The following is a 26930-nucleotide window of genomic DNA, read 5'->3' as shown; positions in this document are numbered from 1 at the left end:
CAACAAACCCAGAGTGTGCAGGAGATAGTTTTGTTCCATTATAGTCTGAGGCGATTAGAAAGCACCTTGGCAAGGATTTTGTTATCAAAGTTTAAAATCGACAAGGGGGTAGGATCCACAATATCGAGGGTCTTTGCCTGGTTTGAGGAGTAGGGTCATGACCGCTTCCGAAATATCGGGGGAGTACGCTTGTGTTGATGGATTCCATGTACATGGCCAGTAAGCTACGGTGCTAAGATGTGTTTACAACATTTATAGAAATCCCTTCTGAAACCATCCAAGTAGGGGCCTTTGAACTCATCCAGGGAGTCTATTGCCTGAACAACCTCATCGCAGGTGAGGGACTCGCTGAGGAATTGTTGTGCTGTGGTAAGCCACACTGTGGCTACCTCATCAAGGTAGGCGGTTTGGGCAGATAAGTTACCGGAGAGCATAGTGATGTAGAGGTGCGTGTAATACTGGAGAAGGGTGTTTAATACGTCATCATTGGAAGTTAGCTGTGATCCCGAGTCTCTGTGTAACTCACCTATATAGGAAGTGTCCCTCGGGGGAAGAAGAAATCTAACTAACATGCATTGAGGACAATCACCCTCCGCATACCTGCAATCCCTGGCATACTTCCTAAGGAATGAAACCTTGCGGTGCGCAAGTCATGGTACTCTGTAAGTAGTGCTGTGCGCTTAAGTTAGTATGCAGTGTCGGGATGAAGTTGGTTAACCAAATCTAGCTCGGTAAGAGTCTTCTCAACACGCACCAACTTTTTGGGAGGTCTTGCAGTCCTCCGGATTGTTTGGAGATGTATATACCGCCGATCTAGGCTTTAAATGCCACCCATAGTGTGACATGGGTGGTTATGAAGCACTTGTTGAGCCTGAAATAGTCTAGTATCACATCTTGCAAAGTGGAGCAGAATAGGGCAACCTGTGGGGCTAATGTGTGAGACCGCCATTGTCATTCGCGTGTACCTTCGAATAGGAGACTAAAGGTGGTGAGAACCGGGAGAATGGGCAGAGAGGATGCGCGTTAGGTGGTGGACTAATTCCATCCAGGGGCCCAGTGATGAAGAAATTAGACAGTGGTCAATGTGGGTCCAGGTATTGTGAGGAGTGGAGTAGTGGGTGAATGCCAGGGGGGAGGAACCCTTCAAGCACCAGGTGTCTCTTAGTGTAAAAATGTCACAGATATCATGTAGGATGCGGTGGGAATGCGGCTTGCCAGCTAGCGAGCTAACTGTCGTGTTGTGGGATACATCCATGTGGAGATTATGATCTCCCCTTAGGATGGTGTGAGTTATATATGCGCGTAGGTAACGTATGCAAATGCATAAAAGACTTGGTCTACATGGAAAAACAACAACATTTAACTTGAACATTCTCTCAAATCACCCCCCCCCCCCCCCAACCTCCTGCCACCCACACCAGGCATTGTTGAGCCCAGTTAATCCACAAATAAACAGCCTAACAACTAAAAGAAAGGAAAACAATGAGCATTACTGTGTGTACCACTGAGGGGTGGCGACGCCATGGCAGCGGCTTGGGAAATGCTACAGATCAAAAGTGAAGTTGATCGTAAATGGGTCCATAATGCAACAACTAATGAATCAGGACACATTCAGTCTTAATGTGCAGGATCAATCAAGCATATTCAAGCATAGTCAATTAGAAGGCAAAGGGCATGTTAATGCAGTCGCAGTAGAGTCTACTCCAGCCGGTGGGGAAAAGGTCCACACTGGCATTCGACTGGATGTCCGTAGTGGATCTTTCTAGAGTGGAGTGTCTTGCGGACGTGCGATTTTGTGATCTTTACAGTAATGTTTACAAAAGTCCTGGGCAGCTGCCGGTGTATCAAAGAATCTGGACTTCCTGTCCACGTCCACCCTGAGCCACGCAGGATACAGTATGCCGTATACGAGGCTCAGCCTCGGAAGCAAGATTTTTACATCGTTGAATTTGTGGTGAGCATCCTGTACCACCTGGATGAAGTCAGGAAACAAACCCTGTCAGTGTAACAGTCCGTTTTCATGTGCAACTCTGAGGTCCTCATTGCGATCTCGAAAATTAAGCAATCTGGGTATGATTGGCCATGGAGGAAGGCCCAGGCTGGGATGTGGCCCCAAGCAACAATGTGCTCGCTCCACCACAAAGGTGGTTGTGAAGTATTGTCTGCCCAGGAGGTTCGTCAGCAGCCTTTCAAAAAGAGATCCAAGTGCCCGGTTTCGGTGGTCTCCGCAACTCCTAAGATGTATAGGTTAATGCGGCACACCCTGGCATCCAGATCTGCATTCTTGATGGCAGCAGCTTTTAACCGTTTCTCTAGGCACTTAGTAGCTTGGGCCACCCTGTCCACTAGGCTGGAAACCCTCTCCTCTGCGTCGCATCCAACTGGGTGGTGTGTTTGTCTAGACGTTCAGTCAGGTTATCAGGGCATCCAGCAAGGTCCTCAAATCTTCCATCAATGGCACGAAAGTTGGCTCTCCGTTTCGCCATGATTGCTTCTGCCCCCAGTAGCATCCTGGTCCTGGCACAGGCTCCTGGACATCGGATTACCTGGGTTTGTCAAATGAGAACTTCCGCTTCTGAGGCTCACTGCAAACCATAACTGGTATGAGAGGGTGCGGAAGGGAGGAGCGATGTATGATGCTGGGAGTGGGCATGCCTGCCCCTGAAGCCTGGGTTGTGGAACAGCAGTGCAGGGCCCCCTGTCGGGTTTGTAGTTCGAAGCAGACCAAAGTTGATGTGCTGAGAGGTTGGGGCGAATCATGTGACCACATCAGGGCCAGCCAGGTGAGAAAGTGCAGCAAGATCGCCATGGCACCCCACAGGGGGTAAGGGGACCCACTAGTAAGGGTGGACTGCGCAGGATGTTGTCTACTGGTTGTCCACAGGTTGTCAGGAGGTGTAAATGTATGTGTAGTTGAGCTTATATAGCGCACAGCTACCCGCACTGGGTTTCCCGGCGCTTGCTTAGGGAACCCTTCCTGGTATTCCCCTGTGAGATAGCAGGGTATCCACAAGGTGAAAGTCAGGCGTCCCGCCGCGAGGGGCCGTTGTGGAGATTAAGCAAGCTATTGCCCAGAGTCGCAGAGTGTGAACCCGTGAGTCGAGGAGGCACCGGGGCGAGAATTATCGAGTCCGTGGAATTTTTAGCCCAAGACCCCGCCGAGGCGGGGAATTGAACCCTGGTCCAGGACCGATCTCAGCTTCCGGGTCTGCTGCCTCTAACCCCTGAGCCACACTTCTCCACTAAGTCCACAATGTGAGGGAAGAGGCAAGCACACAGCGCACCGGGCACAGCAGAGGCCTCAGCTGGTCAGTTTTTATATATTTAAATAGTATTGAACAATTGAAAATCAATGTGCAGTACATTGTAAATGTGAAGCGTTATCAATTTTTGATTTTTCTCAATACTCTATTTTTGTCCAAAATACCGTCTTCGTAAAGTAAGTCAAGCAAACAAAAATCTGATGCAATAGAACATGAATTGCTTAAAACACAGGTTGTATTTTCTATTTTCATACCACAATCTTACCTGTGCTCCAGGGATCTAAACAATCAGCATTTCATCCATATTTAAAAGCACCACATCTCAGGTCTGAAACTGCATTTAAATAGATTTAAATGTAACCGGTTGCAGCGATATTGCTGACCGAAAGTAATTTACTTTTTTTATACCAAAGTTTGAGGCTTACTGCACAACCTGTACTTCCTACATATAGAACTTTTAAATAATGTCTTCCTTTTAGATGTATCTTTCAATTGGAATAATTTTTAATTCCATGCCCAGCTGGGTCATTGCATTGGCAGCACATTAAAAGTCAAACCTATATTTCCTGGTATTCAATGTTTTACTATATAAAACAGCTCGTACAGACCCTTTAATGGCTTGTTTAACCCCTTCGGTGCGTCGGCCTGCCGGGAGCTGTCTGACAACCAGTGCTCCTTTGGTTCGTTTGGCTCCCTACCATCCGCGCACATGGCACAAGAAATCCCTCTGGTGCAGGCACCAGAGGGATTTCTTTAAGTCCTAAACAGCTTCGGGAGCTGGGGAAGGGCTTCTCCAGCTCCTGAGGCTGTTTCACATGTTTCAGGGAAATGACTATCAGTGCGCATGTTGCGTTGATGTCATTTCTTTGAAACCGAAGCAGAAATGAACTGATAGGCTCATTTCAGTTTCACTTTCTACGTGCTCAGGGTGCTATCTCAGCCCCTTGAGCACGTAGAAAGACAGGAGAGGTATCATTGGAGAGGGGAGAATCCCCAAGCAGGGGGATCCTCCCACTGGACACCTGGGAGGGGGGAGCGGCCCCTTGGGCAAGGGCCTTTACTCCCCCCAAATTATTCTGCCATTATAGTCTTTATACCCCCCAGGGGGCAGATAGGGGTGATAGCCACCCCTCTTCCCCCCCCACATTTTCGGGTGGGGGCTGTCTGAGATGGGCATTCCAATACCCCCACCCCGCCTAATTCCACAGTCTTTCTGCTTCCCCCCGAGCGCACCAGCCACCAGGGATTTTTTTAAAGCTTTTTTTGAGGTGGGGGCTACCTGAGATGAGCATGTCAACGCCCCCACCCAACCTAATTCCACAATCTTTCTGCACTAGCCACCAGGGATTATTTTTTATCACATTTTGGGGTGGGGGCTGCCTAAGATGGGCATGCCAATGACCCCTCCCAAATAAATTCGCCACGGTCAATAAATTCTACAGTCTTTCTCCCCCCAGGAGGCAGATGGGGCAATAGCCCCTAACTTGCCCCTGAGGGCAGAAAGCCCACTAGGCACCAGGGATTGTTTATTTACATAGCGGAGGGGGCTGTCCAAAATGGGCATGCAAATGCCGACACCCCTCCAAAAAATTGCCAGAGTCTTTCTGCCTCCCCCGGGAGCCAGATGGGGGCGATAGCCCTTGATCTGCCCACCCTGGGGGGCCGAAAGCCCACTAGGCACCAGGGATTATGTTTTTTGTTAAACGTAGGGGGCAGGGGCTGCCCAGAATGGACATGCCAATGCCCCCACCACCCATAAAAATTAGTCCCAGTCTTTCTAACTCCCTCCGGAGGCAGTTGGGGGGGGGCAATAGTCCCTAATCTCCATAAGGGGGGGGGGGGGCAGAAAGCAGAATAGACACCAGAGATTAACATTTTTTTTATAGCTAAGGGTGGGGGCTGCTGAGAATGGGCATGCTAATGCACCGTTGCCAAAAAAGTCTTTCTGCCCCCTTACCCCCCCCCCCACCCCACGAAGGCAGATCGGGGCAATAGTAGAATTCCAGTAGGAACCAGGGAAATGTTTATGGGCATGCCAGTGATAAGCCGCATAGACAAGGGTCGCTCCCTGTGTTTTTTAGGCACACATGTTGGCTCTCTGTGATATTCGTATTCTCATCTGCACACAAGCGGGGGCAGAACATCACTAGAAAGTAGGGAGAGTTTGTGTGTCTGTAAACTAGACTTTGGCTGACGGTCTGCATGTACTGACCTTTGCTGGCATTTTGCTGGCGGTGTGTAGGTGGACTTGCGCTTGATGACGGTGTGTGTAGATTGGTGCTTGCCTGGTGGTATGCGTGGAGTGGCGCTTGGCTAACAGTGTATGTGGACTGGTGCTTGGCTGGCTGTGTGCATGGATGGTGCTTGGCTACAGGGCCGGACTAGCCGTAGCGGGCATCAGGCGATTCTCCGGTGAGTAGGAGGGGTGGGGACTGGTTTTCTGGCTGTAGGGAGGGGTTTGGTCAGTGGGGGACCGGTTTGCAGAAGTGCTGCAATATTGGGCTCCAGTAACAAAAGAGTGAACTGTGCTCCCAGGGCTGGTCGAGCAGCAATCTGCCAAGTCTGGACCCAGTTCCCCAGCTTTAAGGTCGACTGCTCTAGCCGTACACTTATATCCTCTCCCCGAAGGAAAATGTTGGGGGATCAACGCAAGCCACACTTCCCTGGACTCCCACAGGTGTCTAGTTTTCAGAAAAGTCTGGGTTTTTTAGGTTCCCCTAGATGTCTGCAGGCCCGGGACCAAAAACACAGGTGCCCACCTATCTATCACAAAACGAACTGGTTTTGCAAGGGGGACACCTGCGTTTTTTGGCCCCGGGCTATATAGCGGAACCTACCAAAGCTACACATTTCTGAAAACGGCACACCTGGGGGAGTCCAGAGAGGTATGGCTTGCGTGGATCCCTCAACATTTTCCTACCCAGAAATTTGAGGTTTGCAGGGAATTCTGGGTAGGAAACGTTGGGGAATCCATGCAAGCCATACCTCCCTTGACTCCCCCAGGTGTCTAGTTTTCAGAAATGTGTGGGTTTAGTAGGTTGCCCTAGATGGCCGCCAAGTCTGGGGCCAAAAACCCAGGTGACCCCCTTGCAAAACCAAGTCGATTTGTGATAAGTAATTTTGATGTCTCCACAATACGTTTTGGGCCCTTGAATGTTACGGGTACTTGGCCCAGCCACACAAGTGAGGTACCATATTTATCGAGAGACCTGGGGGAATGCTGAGTGGTAGGAAATTTGTGTCAGCCCGGTGATCCAACAACTTTCCCACACAGAAATGTGAGGAAAATGTGTTTTTATATTACAAAGTTTAAGGTTTGCAAGTCACCCCCTCCTGGATTCCCCTGGGTGTCTAGTTGTCAAAAATATATAGGTTTGCTAGGTTTTCCTAGGTGCTGGCAGAGCTAGGTTTCAAAATCCACATCTAGATACTTTGCAAAAAAAGTGTCAGTTTTCACTGTAAAAATGTGGTTTGTCCACTTTGCGTTTTGACCCGTTAACTGTCGCGGGCACACAAGTGAAGTACCATTTTTATTGAAAGACTTTGGGGAATGCGGGGTGGGTGGAATTTTGTGGATCCACGCAGATTCCAGAACTTTCCATCACAGAAAATTTAGGAAAATGTTTTTTTTTTTACAAAACTCGAGGTTTGCAATGGATTCTGGGTAACAGAACCTGGTGAGAGCCACACAAGTCACCCCCTCCTGGATTCCGCTGGGTGTCTAGTTTTAAGAAATGTATAGGTTTACTTGGTTTCATTAGGTGCCGGCAGAGCTAGGGTTCAAAATCCTCAGCTAGGCACTGTGCAAAAAAAAGTCTGTTTTCACTTTATAAATGTACTGTGTCCACGTTGCGTTTTGGCCCGTTTACTGTCATGGGCACTAGGCCTACCCACACAAGTGAGGTACCATTTTTATCAGGAGACTTTAAGGAATGTGGGGTGGGTGGAATTTTGTGGACCCATGCAGATTCCAGAACTTTCTGTCACAGAAATGTGAGGAAAATGTTTTTTTTCTCACTAAGTGTGATGTTTGCAAGGGATTCTGGGTAACAGAACCTGGTGAGAGCCACACAAGTCACCCCATCCTGGATTCCCTTGGGTGTCTAGTTTAAAAAAAATGTACAGGTTTGCTAGGTTTCCCCAGGTGCCGGCTGAGCTAGGTTTCAAAATCGACATCTAGGCACATTGCGAAAAAGAGTCACTTTTCACTGGAAAAATGTGATATGTCCATGTTGCGTTTCGGGCCGTTTCCTGTCGCAGGCACTAGGCCAACCCACGTAAGTGAGGCACCATTTTTATCGGGAGACTTGGGGGAACACAGAATTGTATAGCAACTGTTATTACCTATTGACTTTCTATGCATTTCTACCTTCCAAATGTAAGACAATGAGTTAAAAATAAGTCACTTTGAAAAATGGCCTACAATTCACATGGCAGTATGGGTACCCACAATTTCGGACATGTGCAAATAACTACTGCTTCTAAACTCTATATTTTGTTCCCCTTTCGGAAATACATTGGTGTCCTTCATACCTATTTTTCACTCTTTAATATTTTACCAAATGAATTGCTATATACCCGGTACACAATAAAAAACCATTGCAAGATACACCTCAGTTATTGGCTGTGGGTTCCTCGGGTTCTCAGGTGAACCTATAAGTACGATATATACCCAAAACCAGAAGGGTCGAGCAGATGTAACAGTATATTGCTTTAAAAAATCAATCATACTTAGAAGAAGTTACAGGTGAAAACGTTGGCACAGGTGGCTGTTTTTTTCAATCTCATTTTCAATTTTTCTTAATTTCAACTGTTAGTTTCTATGAAATAAACCTTGAAGGATCTACACAAATGACCACTTGCTGAATTAATAATTTTGTCTACTTATCAGAAATGTATAGCTTTCCGAGATCCATTATTGCTTTCACATCCATTTCCACCACTAACTGGAAGGAGGTTGAAAGCACTAAAAGTAGCAAAAATTGGCTATGTCCCAGTAAAATGGCAAAAACTGTGTAGAAAATGTTGATTTTCCGACAAAAGTCTGCCTGTCCCTGAAAGCTGGAAAGATGGTGATTGCAGCGCCACAAACCCTTTGTTGATACCATTTGCAAGGAAAATACCAGATGCTTTCTTCTGCAGCACTTTCCCCACCCCGCCCCAAAAAAATTACCTGTATTTTGGCAAATTTCTGGGTCCCCTCCAGTGAATCCAAAAATCCTGGTTAATCCTCCAGTGGGCTGAGGCATCAGGCGCAGCTTCTACATACAGTGAGAGGTGGGGCGAAACCACATAGGAGAGGAGAGCTGCGTGAGGAGCGTCTTCTCTAATCCGGGCGTACGGGCCCCGGGCCGTGAATTCCTGAATCCGCACTGGGGGGGTGGTCCGAGGCCCACAGTTGACCCTCCTCCCCGCTACAGTGCAGAGGGCGCGGACGCAGACAGTACTGGTGAGTACAGCTGCCATCAGATCGTGGCCTAGAAGTTAGAGCCTCAGGCAGGCCGCGGAGGCGGCCCGGTTAGTTCCGGGTGTTGCCTGTGGTTTTGTCTGACAGGCCCCACTCGCCCCAGTCCACTAGTCCACCAGGGGTCCACATTTTTTGTAGGACCCTCTCCAGGACCTTTCCTCAAGCCCCTTTTTTATAGCCTTTGGCTCAGGAATTCCGGTGCACCAGTTTGCCTGCCCCACGACATCCATCCTCTGTCCTTCGAGACATTTCCCCATTGACTTCGCCTCACCACTCCGGAGGAGCTTATAGAGGTCGCGGTGATCCCTAAGGAGAGTAATGGGTTGATGAGCATCTGAGATCAACGTTATCCTGTGATTTACAGCAGCTCCAGCAACAACAGCGTTGGACCAGTCTAGCTGTGAAGCAGCCAGAAGGTAGGAAATAGAAGGTTGACTGACGAGCGTGGGGGGGTTTCACGAGCGGTTTAGCGCAGCTGGGGCGGAAGTGGGAGCTCAGCAGAAACAGCTTGGCCAGGGGGCTGCGACACAAGAGTTAGTCTCCCCCTTACCCCATAACCTCCTGCCGCAGCCGCTGTCACAGGTCTTCAAAATTGATCTTCGAGTCAGAGTCAGTACACTAGAGCGGTCTGGGATGCCAACATTGTAAAGAAAAGAAACCTGGCCAGGAAGAGGCAAGACAAGAGTACTAACTCACCCCTTGTGACCCAGAACCTGAAAGTATGAGCGGAGGGGGCGCAGGAGTAAGCAGCCTGAATCCTTGGGTCTGAGTCAACCTCTCTCCGTTATGGACCTTTGAAAATCCAGGGAGGATAATCCACCACATGAAAGATTGTGTGATGAGTCTACTCAACTCCGCCCTTCGACTCATTGTCGTTCATTCCTACTTTGAAAAAATCATGCAAGTAAGCCTCCCGCCTCAGCACACAAAGAGCCCAAAAGCAACCATAACAAGGCACTCGCTATCTCCAAACACGTCAGCCGGGACGTGCCCGGAGTCTTTTGAACAAACGGAAGGCAAACTCAGTCAAGCAAATTCCCATCCTATGCTCCTCCAAGGATGTGAACTTAGGGGGGTGACCCCACAGAAAAACTGCCTCACGACAACTGCGCAAAACTAAACAAATCACGCAGCCCCGGGAAGTGAGGATCAAGTAAGCACGTTAACCACTATGAACCTATCACCAACATCCAAGGAGGGCAGGAGGCGCAGCACTATGTTTTAAAGTCACGGGGCCCTGTCATACCAGTTTCTTACATCATTAGAAGCCCAGATAGAAGCACAAATGGAAGCATCTCCGGCCCAAACCCCATTGGGAGAGGTGCGAAAGGCTGAGGGAGGTCGTGCCCCAGGGGAGGGGTGGAAACGGCACCAGGCTTTCCTGCACCTGGAGCGGGGAGAAGGAGAGGCTTTGCGAGGTGAAGAGGCCTGGTTCAGAGCCATAAAACAATAGACCCATCTCCCTCTGAGTGATTAAAGATACAGGCCCCCAATATCAAAGAGAGGACGATGACACTGGGGGGGAGATACGCAAGACTGATTTAGGAAGGGGTCGGGGACCCCTGAGCACAAGGAAACTTCAAAGACAATGAGGGTTATAACTGGAAGAACTGTAACCCCAAGACTTTGGTTAAGTTATGGTGATGATGTCGTCGAGAACGATCTCGGTATCGTTCAGAGACGTGCTGGGAGCGCTTTAAGACAGTGTGGACTGGTCGAGTCTCTGGCGGCTTTGACCTGTCCGCGATCGGGAAGAAAACCTCTGCATCAGGAAGAGTTGCTGAATAGGCTGCGGGAGACACTTGACCCTTGCTTCCTGATCTGGGGCTTGTGGGCAGTTTGTGGCTCTTGAACGAGGAGAGACTGAAGGGGCGCTGCAGTGGGTCATGTCCCCCCTTCTTCCTGAGAAGGACTTTGCTGTGTGCTGCGTCCTATACCCCAAGGGCCCGATGTGAGCGGGATCCCTGTTCGGAAACACAGGAACATAAAAGTTTCCACGAAGTCTCAAGTGGCGCGGTGGTTGGACTGTGTTGTGGCAACCTGAGACCTCCGAAGGGGTGCCTAAGGTGATCATGGGCACCCGGAGCGAATCAAGACTCTGACACGCAGGGTGTGTGTCTTGGTGTGGCTACAGGTGTTGGAGCGCCTTTGGATTGTGGGCATAGTGTAAGAGAGCCGACATTCATGACGTGCAGGGGGTGCGTGTCACAGTGCAGTCCAGGCACGAGTGAAGAGTGACGGGCAATCATGGGCACTAAGAAGGATTGAGTCTCCGACACGCAGGTTGGCGTGTGGTGGTGCAGCCAGGGCATTAGTGGAGAACGCCTGGTACTTTGTGTGCACCAAGAGGAGAGGTGAGACTCAGACACGCAGTGTGCGTGTCGTGACGCCACCCGGGCGTTAGTGAGTGGAGTGCGCCTGAAGACTGTGCGCACCAGGAGACGGAGTGAGTCTCGAATGCGCCGGGTGTGTGTGTCAAAGGTGCCACCGGAGGTGCTGATGTGGAGTACGGGGGAGCGGTGAGCGCCGGGGAGCAAAGAAGTCCTAACAACGCTGGAGAGGAGGGCTAAGTGATCGGGCCCTTGAAGACAACTCGAGGTAGCACCAGCATCGTGTGGAAGGAGTCCGTGCTGAACCTTGGCAGCACGCCTTGCCCGTGTTGACAAGGTTCTGGAGTGAGACCAAGCCGCTGCTGAAGGAGAGGAGAGTGGGGTCGCGCCCCACCAGGTAAAGTGGATCGTCGCCTGGTGCGGGGTGCAGGCCTGACGGGACACTCTCTTGGCCTCTCGCTGCTGGTAGCTGTGCGCACCTGCTTCGGCCCAGATCTCGGTCAGTGCTGGTTCAGGACGGGACAGTACAAGGGCCAGGGCCCGGAGTGGAACTTGGGTGTCATCGTTGATCCGTGTTGGGGGCAACCGGTCGCACAACTTCTAAAAACAGTTGTATAACACTTTGCATATTTGCTGCTAACGAACTATCGAACTATTGGACAACGTCTGACACTAGAGGTGCTTAACAAACTCAGGGGTTAGTGTGCTACGCACTACGTTATGTTTCTCTTGCAGGATACAGGATCATAGCGTAGCACACCGCATTGGTGGTTTACTGCACTGTACTGAATTGCACCGTGACGCATTACCTTATTCCTTCCTTCCTTGCACAGGGCATACCAGTGGTGATATGCATTGCATTGTCTTCCTATCGCACTGTATGTTTTTGCAGTGTGACGCATTGCTGTATTTCTTCCTTGAACAGGGCATGCTGGTAGTGAACTGAGTTACATTATCTTGTGTTGACTCAGTACATGAGCTTGATGCTACAGGAACCCATTGTTAAGTAGTGCAGTATTCCTTGTATTTTGCAACATGTGTAAATCTAGTGATACGACGTACTTTACCTGTTGAGAACGGTTAAAATTCAGCGTAACTGTTGGTTAGAAGCAGTGATTGGGGATTAGGACCGCCCAATCCACTGGAAACAATATTACCCAGTGTATATATGTGGGAATTGAATTGTGTGGTCATTTCGTATATCTTTTTAGATAAAGTATACATGTTTTATACAAACTTGTGTGAAGTCCATTTGTGGTGACATCATTGGGATTGCTGTGGGTGTGTTTGCACATACTGAACACTCGTGCCTTGGAGATAAGCCTGGCTGCTCGTGCCAAGCTACTAAGGGGTGAGCAGGGCTGTCTCAGACGGTGTCCTTTCTTGGCCTAACGTGGGAGTGGGGGGTCTGGGTCGTGCACTTGACAACAACGGTGCGCGCGGGAACGCCAGATTCTAACACCTTCCCCTCTCACGAAATGGTGTTGGCAGCTTATTTTAACATCAAGCTCCTAGGCAGACATCTTACAGTTGAACAAACTAGCAAGGATCGAGAACAATTCAACGACCTACTTTCTTCATACCACTTAAAATCTGCAGACTAGGCATTGATACAATCCAAGAACAATACCTATTCCACATTCAAAAATATTTCAGTAATTGTTTATATCTTGATGTCGGGCCCCTTGGCGAACCATCTACAAAGTTTTAAGATAAGAAACCGAGATGAGTGACCACAATCCTCTAGTCGTCAACCTGGATTTAAATCATCAGATAGCAGACAAAGGCCAGGGGTTAGGCATTTCAACCGGAGATGAAACATTGCCATTAACCAGAAGAATCAAATGGTGACCTTTTTGCTCTCCGCAGGTGGTCAAATGACTTGGTAATGGAAAGAACAGGCAGAAGAATTAATCAGGGGAACTACTCCTAATACAATGGGACCACATAACTAAACATCTGTTAGACTAGGTCTCGGGGAGCCGAGGTCATTTAAACCACACACAGCCAGTGCAAAATTACCCACAAATACACTTGCCGAAATGGCACATTAACCCTTCTTAGGAAGAACTTACGAGGACCCCCTGTATGTACAAATTGAACCTAACGAGCAGTAATCTACAGGTAGTAAAAGTCACAAGGAAAGCCCATAAAAAAGCGATCTGGGACCTTAAATTCGTACTTCAAGAGGAGAAGTGGATACACATATTTGAGATGCTTAAAGAAAGATGACTAGCTCGTTTCTGGAGCTATGTGAATAACCTAAATTCTCCTCGGACTTCGAGGGAAAATGCAGTCCCAGCAACAGATTGGGAGAACCACATCACAGGGCTGTTTTTTGTACATAACAATACAAATGAAACCGAGTGCATATCACTACAAGCGGAAGAACAACAAGATTTAACCTCATCTTCTCAAATCGTAACATTAGTAAAGGGCATGAAGGGGGACGGAGGCCCAGGCCCAAATGGTCTCTCAGCAGGATTTTTTAAATGTGCCCCTGAAGATTAGGCGTCTCTCCTAACACCCCTTTTCAACTCTGCCTACTCAATTGGCCAAATTCCCAATACCTGGAGAGGCTCCACACTATGCCTGATTTTTAAAAATGGGGACCCTTGAAAGCCAAATAACTATCGCCTAATAACCTTGCTAGATTTAGAAGCAAAGGCATATGCCCAAATTTTACTGAAAATGCTGAAAAGCTGGGTCGAAGAAAAAGAGCTGCTACCCTTGTTTCAAACAGCGTTTCGTAGGGTTGCAGCGACCATTGACATCATCATAGCTGTAGCTGCCATCTGCCTCCAAGCTACACAGATCAACCAACCACCACTATTTTGCTGTTTTATTTACTTCACAGCTGCAATTGACAACGTTAATAGGCAGAACCCTGTGGAAGAAACTAGCAAGCTGGGGTATTCCATCTCTCCTTTTAAATTCCATAATTCCGCTTTACTCTGAAACCTGGGTCCGAGTGAAAATAGGCCTGATGTCATTATCTGCATAAATACCGTCCACCCGTGATCTGAAACAAGGCTGTGTACTGGAACCCCTACTTTTTAACATATACACATCCGATCTGGGAAAAGCCCTGACTACCAGTTGTCTTGCTCCTCCCCGTCTAGGCCAAAGACCCCTTCATATTCTTCAATATGCTGACGATATTGTTATTATGGACCACAACAAAGTGGGGATCCAACGAGCATTGATCAGACCACAGGAATATAGTGTCACAAATTCTCTTACCATGAACCCTGGCAAGACGAAAATACTTGTAGTCGGCCGTTGTTAAAATAAAAAACAAATCTCATGCACTATGGGCCCCATGACTATCACATCGGCTCCCAAATATAAATATCTGGGGGAGTGGTTAACAGACTCCACTCAACTAGCCGCTCATACAAATGCTTTGAAAAAGAAATTAAATGCAATCACTTCCGGTTTAACTAGGCTTAATAACAACTTAAAATGTCCATCCACAGTAGAAATAATGAAAGTAATTCAAGCATCGCTCCTCCCCGCGCTCAAATACTGGCATCAAGCTTTTCCCGGAGTAGACTTAGAGGTAGTTTTGGGTTTTGGAGCTTGTTGCCGTTATCAGTAGCGGGTCGGGTGGCGCTCCTGAAGGTGGTAGCGCTCCCGCGCTTGTTGTATTATTTCCGGACGTTGCCGATCTGGGTGCCGGGCGCCATCTTTCGTCAGCTCCGCTCTATGGCTGTAGGATTTATTTGGGGGTCGGGCAAACGGTGGGTTGCTATGACCCCAATGGTACGCCCGAGAGCTGATGGGGGCATGGCAGTTCCGGATTTCGAGTGGTACTATTTAGCAGCACAATTGCAGTGGCTCACACAGGCAGTAGCTCGGGAGTTCAGGGGCCCGGATGGACCTGAAGGGCGATGGATACCTCGCTATATTTTGTCCTTTATAGTGCTTCAGCAGAAGATGCGTCTTGAACCGCTCACTGCTGAAGAGAGGATGCTGCGGATGTGCTGGAATATGAGCCAGCGCCGGGCTGGATTCACTCGCCCGTATGCTCCGAAGATACCACTGGGTATGTGCGCGGCCTTACCACATGGCGGGGATTGGACTGCACTGGCTCACTGGGAGGATTTGGGAATACAAGTGCTGGGAGACCTCTACGAAAACGAAACCCTGTTGACATTTCAGGCCCTTCAACATAAATTTGATCTTCCGCGGATTATTTGCTGCATTCAGCGCTTATTTCAGCTATGCAGTGCTACTGGGGGATGGGTCTGTCAGAGCCGCGGACCTCAATGGTATGCCAGTATGTGGTAATGGCGACGGGCACGGTTAAGGCTATTACGTGCCTTTACAGGCGCATGCTGACTGAGGCTCTGGAACCATTACACACGTTGCAGGAGAAATGGGAAAGGGACCTTGGCAGGAAAATCCCTGAAAAAACTTGGGCCCAGTTGGTTAGTAGAGCCTGCTGGAAGAGCACGAGGAATGCTAGATTTCAATTGATACAATTCTATGTCCTGCACAGAGCGTATTTGACACCAGCCAAGCTTAATCAATATTTCAATGCGGCGACCGCTCGGTGCCCGAGATGTAGTTTGGAGGGAGCCGACTTTCAGCATATGATGTGGGGATGTACGAGCTTGGGAACGTTTTGGAAAGATGTGACGGACCTACTGTGTAATATAACTGACCGCACGATAGACCTTGACCTGGGCACTTGTTTGCTGCACTGGTTCCACATACAGCTAAAACAAAAGTGACAAGTAAATTCATAGACCTGGTCCTCGTATTGGCCAAGAGAAAAATCACAAAGCATTGGAAGTCAGCGAGGGGGCCAGGGGTAGGGAGGTGCGGGTGGAATTGCTCAAGTGGGCGCAGAGTGAAGGTACACTTAGGCTGCAACAGGCCCTACGTACTAATAATGGCAAGGCACAGGAGGCGGATAGGGCGTGGGAGGCCTTAGTTGCAATAATGCAGGCTCCAGAATCTGATTCAGAGGAGGGTTCGGACTTGGAGGACCGACGAGACCCAACTGACACTTTGATACAAGGAGTATGAATCAGTGTACGATCAGTGAGACAAATGTTGATCTTTAAAAAGTGCATTTAAGCCCTGTACTGTACTACTGTTGTTCAAAATTACAATTGTATTGGATGCTGATACACCCTAATAGTTAATAGACCATGTTCTCGAAGCACCGGTGGCAGGGGAGGGATGTGGACGGTGAACACAGTGGAAAGTAGCTTCTTATATATTATGCTATCATGTCTCTAATTGCTGTTCTATTGCTGCTCACTGGTGTTGGTTGGTTGAAAATCAATAAAAAATATGTAAAAAAAAAAAAATCACGTTTTTCCCGGAGCCTGCTCACAAATTTAAGAACAGGCTCAGTGTATGAGCTACACAAAAAAATCTTTCAATTACCGAAATACTTACTCAGGGCAAGACTCAGACTGGAATTTGAGCTGGTTAAACAAACTCTTAACACCGAGGCTGACTTTCTAAAATATTACATGTGTATTTTAAAGGTGCCGGAAAACTCATCAAAGGCCTACCTTTGACATATTTTGAAAAATTAGACTCCCATGGAACAACCAGATTACGAAAGCTCTAGCGACCACAGAGATAATTCTATCAGCATTAGCACTGACTTCTACTTCCTACACAATTTAGAAAAAGACTATTAATAGACAAGTGCAATTGGCGTCATTTCAGCAAGACCAGGCCTCCTTAAAACAACTTTTATCTTGGCCCTGTTAAACTCCTCGTATTTGGTAGCCAAACCCCATTGTTAAATCTCTGCCTCCCTTAACTGTAAAACTCGAAGAGAGATCATGTGCATACAAATGCTGGCTTTACAAATAGCAGACTTCAACGGGCCAACTAGAAAAATGGAGTAACATGTAGACTATGCAACTACAAAAACGGTGAGAATGTGGTGAGGGGGAGACTGTCTCCCGTCTCTCACAAATATTCCCAGGCATTGTTTTTAATGCGTACCCTTGGAGTGTGGAGGACCCCCAGCATGCAGAGGCTGCAAGGGGCTGTGTTGCATCACTGGTAAAGACTTATGTCCTGAGCTTGCAATGTAATCTGTCACTAATAGTACAAGGTGTTGCCAGTTTTTTTCACGTTTGTTTCTTTCCTCCATCTGTTTGATTTGCCGGAGCAAAGGGTTGATTTAGTTAGCATGAGACGCAGCAGAATAATGGAAATATTTATCACATTCTCACATTGGGGCAGCTAAGTGGAGAATAGCATTGGCATGCCTATTCCCAATTCCAGTTTTATATTAATTCTTAAAACCTTAAAGTACCATACTCTCAATTGCATACATTTCTAATTGCACATGCTGCGTTGACAAATGACATCCCTGTTTTCTGTTGCAGCTCTACTGACCTTGTCATTCTTAGTCTTGACGGTCTCTCTATATATAACCACTGCTCAGCCCTGCCAAGTACCACGCATCATGCTTTAGACTAACGCATTTCAGTGTGGTGGACCTCATCACCGCACTGAAATGGAAAGTCACACATTGCAACGCCTCCTCAGCTACCAAAGCAGGAGCGCTGTTAATACACCTATACTAACTGAATTTAAGCTGGAGTGGAAGCACATGGTTACGGTGTGCACTTCTGAGTGCTCCCGGCAGGCTTGGGGGGCTGGCTCAGCTGCTGATACAATGTAACACGTACACAGGGGCGTAACACAGGCCCCCGCAGCCCACTTGGTGCGGGGGGGCCCCTAGCTCCAAGGGGCCCCATCGGCCCTGCACTCTGGCCGGAGAGCTCCTGATTGAGCCCGGAGGGGGCCCCCCTAAGTACCGTGCAGGGAGGCCCCCTCACGTTTCGTTACGCCAGTGCACGTACACCCGCACAGCTCTGCAGCATTACTGATGCAACAGAATGAGTCACGGGTGTAAAGATGGGTCTGCCACTCATGGTGCGAGTGGGCGCCGGCAGCTGTTCATGAGAAAGATTTGGCTGCTCCCAGCGCAAAATCTAATAATGAATCCCGCGACCTGATCTGAGTCGACCCCACACCAGCATCTGAGAGAACCTGGCCGCAGGAATGGTTCCTCAGCTGCAGCCTGCCTAGAGCACACTAGCAGCCCTCAGAATCAATCATGCCCAGCGGGCAGTGTTGCCGCGGGCGGGGCTGCCCGGGAGAGTCCAAGTTGCAGGCAGCAGCTACCAGCAGGCATGTTACCGAATTGCTGTTTGCTGCAAAGAAGTAAGTGCCTAGAGTCAATAAATCTATCAGCATTTGTAAACCGCTGCACTATTACCCCTGGGGGTATCTGGGTGCTGAGGTGTGAGGTTTCTATCGAAAAAAGCCAGGTTTAGAGGAAACCTGGAGAAATGAGCAGAGAAAGGCAAAACAGAGGGCAGAAAAATGAGCAGAAAAAGCAGAAATAGAGCAGAAGGGGATAAACACAGGGCAGAAAATGTGCAGAATAGGCAAAACAGAGGGCAGAAAAACAAGCAGAAAAGGCAAAACAGAGAGCAGAAAAAGGGCAGAAAAACAAGCAGAAAAAGGCAAAACAGAAAAGCATTTGCAATGCAATAGGTCTCGCGTTTGCGAGTATTTAAGCTATTGGCATTGTAAGTGACAATGCCTTTTATTTATCTATTTTGATAATTAACACATAACTGAAATGCATTTTCATTTACAATGCCAATAGCTCAAACTCTTGTAAATGCGAGACTTATTGCATTTGAAAGAATCTGCCGCCATTGTCCAGGGCTGCTTGGAAAGTGATAGCGCGCATGGAGCTCTGAATGTTGCAGCACAGCATGTTGTGCCTGCAGTAGGAGAAACTCAGTAAAGAAAATGGTGCTTACAGACATATAAGACATACCATGTAACAACCAAAGTAAAAGGGCCAGTCCTCCTGGGAGGTTACAAATGAAGACAAGGCGGTACTAAGGAGGGACTAACAAGCCTATTAACCCAATCAGAAGCCAGTATTTACAAAGGACAATGACACAAGCCATTGATAAATATGGACGGTGAGTGGGCGGGGCTTCAAGTCCATACTCCATACAGCATGCCTCGCAGAGCAGCGCATGCGCTGCCCTGACTCGACCTAAAAAGGAGCAGGAAAGGCAAAATAAAGAACAAGAGGGCAAAAGTGAGAAAACGAACAGAAAAGGCAAAACGGGGGGCAGAAAAATGAGAGGAAAAGGCAAAATAGAGGGCTGAAAAATGAGAAGGAAATGCAGTACACAGAGCAGAAAAACAAGCAGAAAAAGGCAATATAGAGCAAGAAATGAGCAGGGGAGGCACAACTGAGGGCAGCAGGTAGACAGACAGAATAGGATAACGGACTGCGGGCAAGCTGGACAGGAGAACTTTCGCAGGGGGAGCTGGCTCAAGGTTTGCTGCTGACTCCAGAGCTTATGATCCTATTAATGCTTAATAAAAATTGCTTTTTAGCATGTGGTCATGCTTATTCATGCTTCCACCACGTCTGTCTCACACATAATGAATGGCAGGGACTTTTCTTTGACAACTGCATGTGACGATGCTGGGCCCTGAAGGTGCACAAGGCCAGGGTTCCTCAAGGCAGCTCAAGTTGCTCTTCTTTCATTTCAACACTTCCCCATCTCATCTCACTTTCCCAGTCTGTGTCAGGGGGAATCAGCTCAAACCTAGCCTCTACTGTCTCTCCTCCTCCACTGCGCACGATTGAGTAAAGCCCACTATGACTGCTGTATTTTTAGTGTTCTTGCCTAAGCTAGGGTTGTCCCGTTTCCAAGAAAAGAATACTGTCCAGTTGTTATTGTAGTGCTGTGCTCGGTGTCCATCCCAGGTGAGTTGAGCAGCCTTTTAAGAGTATTGAGTTACTCAACCTGCTGTGAGTGACAGTAAAATCTCCTAGTTGCACATGCTATGCCATAAAATGTGCTTTTTAGGCTAGTGTGCAGTCATGAATGTTCAGATCAAGGAGATCATCTTCTGAGCAGCTGCAGTGCCTGCCTGCCCTCTGTTACTGAGAACTGCAGTCTGTCACACAGTCTGTCTCTGCTGCTTTGCAGCAGTTTTAAGATTTTTTTGAGTTTCTCTTTGCTCAAAATGGTGTAATTTCTGATATGCATACATTTGTTTCCCTCGTCTTCATTGCTTGATTTTCCTCTTGAAAAAGTGTCACTCATAGTCGTTGAAATATCACTCATAATTGCACTGAAATGTTTTAAATGTCACACATAGCAATCTGAAACCTTGACAGCTATGGTTGCTTTTTTTGTTCATTGTGGTTTTGATTTTGTTTCTCAGAACAGCAGAAACTGGCGGGGTGCAGTAGACCTAAGTGGAAGACTTCTGAGCGCTCACGGTCAAGGTTATGGCAAGAGTGGGCAGCCTACCAGTCATACTACTGATTCACTTCAGGTGAGTTCACATTACCTTTGTCTTTTACGTGTTTGCAAGTAGGGTTTTATGTAACTGTATGTTATTTACTAGGATGAGTTCAGAATGCTCTGCCCAGTCGTATTATCAGTACTTATAATAAGCGAGAAAAAACCTAGAACAGTGCAAGTTTCATTCGTTTAGTAGTAAATGCCAGAACGTAAATTAAGCGAAACATAAATAGTAAACATTATGCAGGGGAAAACGCCCAACTTCTGTGGTGGAGGGTCAGTTTCTGCTGCTTCTTGTACTTCTTAATCATAGTTTAGCAGTTCATCGTTTTCCCATAATTTCTGTTGAAGTGGCGTGTAGATGGGAAAAGAGATGTTTTCCAAATATTCTGTCAGATAAAAGTCCATGTCACTAATTAAAGGTATTCAAGGCTTTTTCAGTGTGAAATCTAGTTGTTTCCCTTGGATAGACTGAACATGTTTGTCGTGTGCCGCATGACCATGTAGATAGGCAGCTGACCGGCCTCCCAAGAGCACCTGGACAGTTGGGGCTTTCAGTGATCAAAATGATAATTTAAAAAAACTACGACCTAAATACCCAAGTTAATATAGTGTGAATCAACTGCTGGTCTGGGGACTATACCATTATGAAATATATGTCCCAAAGCAAGCGAACAACATATCAGCAGTCTTATGACTTAGGGTTGTTGTTAGACCTGTCGGCTCTTTGGGTGGTCCCTCCTGTCATTTATTTATTTTGTCCCCTTTTCGCCCCTCATAACCTTTCATTTTTATGTCCACTAGGAATTTTTGGCGTTGACCTGGGAGTTTAGGTGCTCCTTGACCCCATGTTTCCTCACAGACTCAGAAATCCCTCCTTTTCTGAGGTAAAGCCTAGCTGCCTAAAATGGTGGTCAAAAACTGCCATAACGGTCACCTAAGGAAAGGGACCCATAGGTTAGAATAGGGACCCTCCAGAACCTTCTGGTCCCTTCTGGACCTTCTGAGGTCAGCCTATAAAAGGCCAACTGCGGGGCAGCCATTTTGTCATACAGAGAGAGAGTCAGCTGGAGTGCAGGCTGTGACATAAGGCGGGGGTAGGATATTCAGAGGGTTGACTTCCCACTTTAGGGTTGCCTCCTTACTGCTTCACCACCCTCCTCCCTTATAACTATTGACCTGACCCTGCCACGTTGTGTTCCTGATGACCCTGGACACCTGACCCAACCAAAGCCTGGAGTAGGGAATGGGAGTGGTCAGGGGAGACTGAACCGGATGATAGTTCTGTCCATCGTCCAGTGGGAGAGCCTTATTAGAGACTCTGAGAGCGTTTTTCCCGGAAGAAGAAAGGTCCGAAACTGTGTAGCCGAGTTCTTTTTCCCTTCCCCTTTTGTACACTCCTTTGAACTGAGGCCCTGTTTGCTCCACACGGCATACTACTAACCCCCCCCTCCCGTACCTGAGATAAAGACTGCCAAGTCGAGAGTAGCTGTACACCAGGGCGTGGAGGCTTGGTCCAGGAGACTGGGGCGGTGCCAGCGGGTAGTGTGGCCGTGAGGTGGGAGCCTCCGTAATACGGCCTGAGCCTGGCGAGGGGAGCGTTAAGACACTCTGGGGAGAAGGCGCTGGTGTGAGGAAAAGGGCCATTCCAGAACAGCGCAGGCTCGGCGGAGCGAACGCTAGTCCCGGAGAGGGGCGGAGCAGCGTCAGGAGGTCTGCCGGAACTGAACAGGCTCAGTATTGGAGCCACTGGTCCTCGGCGCTTGGAGCCACTAATCCCCGGCGCTTGCCCAGAAGTGCGCTTTACACAGAGAAAGGCGGAGGCAGCGCGCGGTGAGGAAACGTGTGTGGCGCGGCCGCCGATTCTCCTCAGGCCGCGTAGCCTTCCCACAGCGGTCGCTCTGTGTCCGTGTGGCTGGACCTGTGGGCGAGGCCTGGCTGAGAGCGGACAGAGTCCTGCAGGTACTGCGGGTTTTCCACAGCGGTCCAAGACATTGGCCACAGTGGCCCCACGCCTGAAGTAAGGAGCGAGCTGGGGGTAGTAAGAGAGCGGGGATCCACCTACCAGGGGTCCCAAAAGGTGGTTCCTTCCCTTCTTCCTAACTGGAGGAGTGAATAGTTAAACCAGGAAGCCCTTAAGACTCCTAAAAGGGGGGAAAAGAGCCCCTAAGCTCATAAGAAGGCTGTTTTGACTGTGTTGATGCTTAACCCTTCTATTACAGGGGTGGAGGAGGAAGCCTGCTGAAAAGTCATTTTGGCGAATAACTGTTGATCTTTAGTGAAGCAGGTGGAATATCTATCATTCTCGCCTCCAGGAAGTTACCAGAGAATGCTTGAACCTTTGTAGTTGACAGGCTCTGTTCTTTAAGGTCCCAAGATCTGAATACCTCAGATGTCAACTGAGCTAAGTCTGATAAACTGATCTGTTTAACGAATCCGAGAGTCATTGTGCATAACGTGTAACCTGTTTACTCCATTAGGGAGCCCTTTTACTTGTCCCTGCTTAATTTAGACTGTGAAGTGACTGAACAACTCCAACACTAAGTAGAATGTAAGATGGAGATGTAGTTGTACAAAGAAGGTGAAACAGCAATATTTGACGTGAACTGTAACCAAATTGACAAATGAGATAAAGTAAAAGCAAAGCAAATTATTTTTATAAATCAGAACGTATTTTCCTAGAAATTTTGGTGTAGTGTCGTTTTTGAACGGAAGGATGCTGAGTTACTGAAGGGTGGGACGCAAGCTTAACACTTTTGCCTCTAGGATTTGACTGTCTTACACTGGGCCAGGCTACCCTATGTGATCTGGGAACCCCAGGTCCAACATAATTGGTGTCCAGCGGTGGGATTAGAACTGTGCTTGCGTCCACTCTTTAGTAACAAAGTGTATTCCATAGGCCTACACCTGGAGTTTTCTCCTGGCGGACTTCCTAATTATTTCTTTTGGTTTTTCCAAATTTACTCCTGGTGGCGGGTGGAGGTAGCTTCTAATTGCCCTTTGAACCAATTCTTTCCGAGTGGCTGCCCCTATATCTCTCATTAGCAAAATGGAATTTGCTCTGGAAGAATTGGAGACCTATACTACAGCCCAGCTTAGAGACTTTTGCCAGAAGATGGGAGTATTTTTTAAGCGAGGTGCTAAGAAGGGGGAACTCCAGACCAGTTTGAGGGCGTGGGTGGCAGCACATGGAGAAGGGAAGGAGGAGGAAGAGGGGACGGATCGGGACACGGTCATAGGGGTAGATGGATTGTTCCAACCTGAGGTGGGGAACCTACTACCAAGACCTAGGAGCCTTTCAAGGGAGGGCAGCAGTGTCTCCGAAAGAAGCTTAACCGAAGCTGAACTAGTGGACAGGAGGGAAAAAAGACAGCTGAAGTGGGAGTTAGCCAAGATGGAAAAGGAGAAAGAGGAACAGAGGATGGCTCACGAGTTGAAACTTAGGGAGCTAGAACTCAAGGCCCTACAGATAGGACCCTCCGATTCTCCAAATGGTGGCAGCGAAACCAAAGAACTGACCAGGGAATCCAGACCCTACCTACCTAAAGATATAGTTGCCAGCTACAGCCCAGGGGATGACATCGCCAAGTGGCTGGCTGCCTATGAGGTCTCCTTAAGAGCCCATGGGATCCAGGAAAAACACTGGGGGGGGTGGTTTGTACAAATACATGCCTCCTACTGGACGGGACACACTATTGGCCCTAGAACAGGAAGAGCAGACCCACTACCCCACCATGAAAGTGGCGCTGATCAAAAAGTTTGGACTGACCCCAGAGAAGTACCGGCAAAAGTTCAGGGGTAGTCACAAATTAGGCACACAGAATTGGGTGGATTTCTTGGACTACGCAAGGAAGGCACTAGAGGGTTGGATTCAAGGCAGCGAGGTGAGGGACTACGAGGGGTTGTACGACCTTATTCTCAAGGAGCACCTACTCGAGAAATGCTTTCCCGAGCTGAGTCAACACCCGGTGGACAGCAAGCTGACCAACCCCCGGAAGCTTGCAGAGTAGGCGGACATCTGGGCAAGTACCCGGGTGTCCTCAAAGGGGACTGGAGGGGATTCCCAAAGGACCGGACAGGGCGCCCCCCAGAAGAAAGAGGAGGGAGATAAAAAGAGGGAGTTCTCAAAAGGCCCCCAAAACAGTTTCCAGGGAAAGGGAACAGGATTCACCCCTAAGGCTAACCCGCCCAGAAACCCTCATCCTGGCCAAAGTCAGCAGCCAAGGGTTGTCCACTGCTTTGAGTGTGGTGGTGTTGGACATTATAAGGGAGACATCAAGTGCCCAAAGAGACCACCCCCTCCCACCGGAGAAAAAGCCCCGGGAGTAGCTAGTGTAGTGCTCGGGGAGGAGTTGCCCTTAGATAAGGGGGGTGAGTGGGCGGGTGTCACCTTAGTGTCCCTGGGAGATCGGGAGATGGTTCCTAAGATCCAGGTGCCCTCAAATACTGTAAAGTATGGGCAATGGGTCACCATCAATGGCCAGAGAGGGGAGGCTCTGAGGGACACAGGAGCCAGTATGACTATGGTGAGAAGTCAACTGGTGTCCCCAGAGCAGGTGATTCCACATGTACTCCACCCCGACGCGATGGCTGACGGCAGATTGGGCCACTACCCTGTGGCCGAGGTTCCATTTGAGTGGGAAGGGGTTGCAGGTTCACTTCGAGTTGCCGTAAGCCCTGCCGTGCCAGTCCATTGTCGGTTGGGGAACGACATGGAGCACAATGCTTGGAAGGAGGTGGAATACCGGACTCATTCTGAGATGCTGGGTACACCTGACTGGGCCTGTGCAAGCACAAGGTCCGCGACTGCCCGGAGAGGGAGTTCGCCTGGGCTGGAGCCTGGAACAATGGCCCAGCCCGCTGCCAAAAAGGGAAAGACCCGAAGACAGGAGAAGCCTGCTTCGGCTTCCACACCCCATGAGACAGATCGGCCACCTGCGGTGGTGGGCCAGGAGTCCGTGGAGGGGGAAGTAGTCTCCCTGGAGGACTTACCTATCCCTGCTGAGTGGCATATGAAAGGAGGGCCTACCAGGGAGGAGTTTTGTAAGGGCCAGAAGGAGTGCCCTACCCTTGAGGGACTGAGGCGACAGGCCGAAGCCCAGGCAGCAGGGAACGTTGCAGGGAACTACCATATTTACTGGGAGGACGGACTCCTCTACAGTGAACCAAAGGTACCTTTGCCCGGTTTATCATGGGCCCTGGTAGTCCCTTAACGGTACAGAGCCTTTCTTTTAGAATTGGCTCATGAGATTCCCTTGGCAGGACACTTAGGACAGGACAAGACCTTTGCCCGGCTTGTCCCCACTTTTACTGTCCTCAGATGAAAGTGGCATCCGACACATACTGCCGGACATGTGTATCCTGCCAAGCCAGTGGGAAAACAGGGGTGAAGCTGAAAGCTCCCCTGGAACCACTTCCTGTCGTTAGCACCCCCTTCGAAAGGGTGGGCATCAACATTGTGGGGCCATTGGATCCACCAACTACGGCTGGTCACAGGTTTATCCTGGTTCTCGTGGATCATGCCACACGGTACCCAGAGGCAATTCCTCTGAGGACTGTCACTGCACCTGTAGTGGCTAGGGCCCTGATGGGGATCTTTACCCGAGTGGGTTTCCCCAAAGAAGTTGTGTCTGACAGGGGCACCAACTTCATGTCAGCATATATGCGGGCAATGTGGAAGGAGTGTGGAGTGACCTACTGGTTTACCACTCCCTACCACCCCCAGTCCAACGGACTGGTAGAAAGGTTCAACAAGACCTTGAAAGGCATGATAAGAAGTCTGCCTGAAAGCCTGCAGAGGAAGTGGGACGTCCTCCTACCCTGTTTGCTGTTCTCCTACAGGGAAGTGCCGCAGAAGGGAGTGGGCTTCAGCCCCTTTGAGCTACTGTACGGCACCCTGTGCGTGGACCTCTCAGCCTGGTGAAGGATGGATGGGAAAAGTCTTCCAGAAAGCCTCCCCAGGATGTGGTGAGCTAAATGCTGGCTTTTCGGAGCCAACTGGCTAAGTTGTGGAAGCAAGCTTCAGACAACTTGGAAGCCAGCCAAGCAGTGATGAAGGAGTGGTATGACCACAACGCTCACCCAGTGGAGTTGGAGCCTGGCCAGAAAGTGTGGGTGATGGAGCCTGGAGAGCTAAGTGCCCTCCAGGATCGCTGGACAGGCCCCTTTGAGGTGTTGGAAAAGAAGGGTAAGGCCACCTACCTGGTGGATCTTAAGACCCCTCGACAGCCCCTACGAGTGCTGCATGCTAATCGCCTCAAACCCCACCATGAGAGGCCCGAGGTCATCTTGATGATGGTGACTGATGGAGGAGAGGAAGCGGAAAGCGAGCCTCTCCCTGACCTTTTTTCGTCTCAGGAAAAGGATGGGTCGGTGGAGGGAGTGATTCTCTCCCCATCCCTAACTCCTGAGCAGTGGGAGGACTGCCGCCAGATATTGGAGCAGTACTCTTCGTTGTTCTCCCTTGTCCCGGGAAGGACCCACCTGTGTACCCATGATGTGGACACAGGAGACAGCCCACCAGTGAAGT

At 49.0% G+C, this 26930-nt stretch overlaps 1 protein-coding gene across 1 annotated transcript in view; it reads left to right on the top strand.

Annotated features, from left to right (window-relative positions):
- The window catches only part of TRAPPC12 (trafficking protein particle complex subunit 12), a 1039319-nt gene that overhangs the window by 267374 nt on the left and 745015 nt on the right, over positions 1 to 26930 (top strand). The window contains exon 4 of the mRNA XM_078647874.1: positions 20319 to 20432. Within this exon, the coding sequence (XP_078504000.1) occupies positions 20319 to 20432 (114 nt within the window). The remainder of the gene's footprint in view (positions 1 to 20318; positions 20433 to 26930) is intronic.

The sequence above is a fragment of the Lissotriton helveticus genome, chromosome 6, assembly GCF_964261635.1.
Source record: "Lissotriton helveticus chromosome 6, aLisHel1.1, whole genome shotgun sequence".
Taxonomy (NCBI): Eukaryota; Metazoa; Chordata; class Amphibia; order Caudata; family Salamandridae; genus Lissotriton; species Lissotriton helveticus.
The sequence above is the reverse complement of the archived record's forward strand: the minus strand, read 5'-3'. Positions and strand labels throughout refer to the sequence as shown.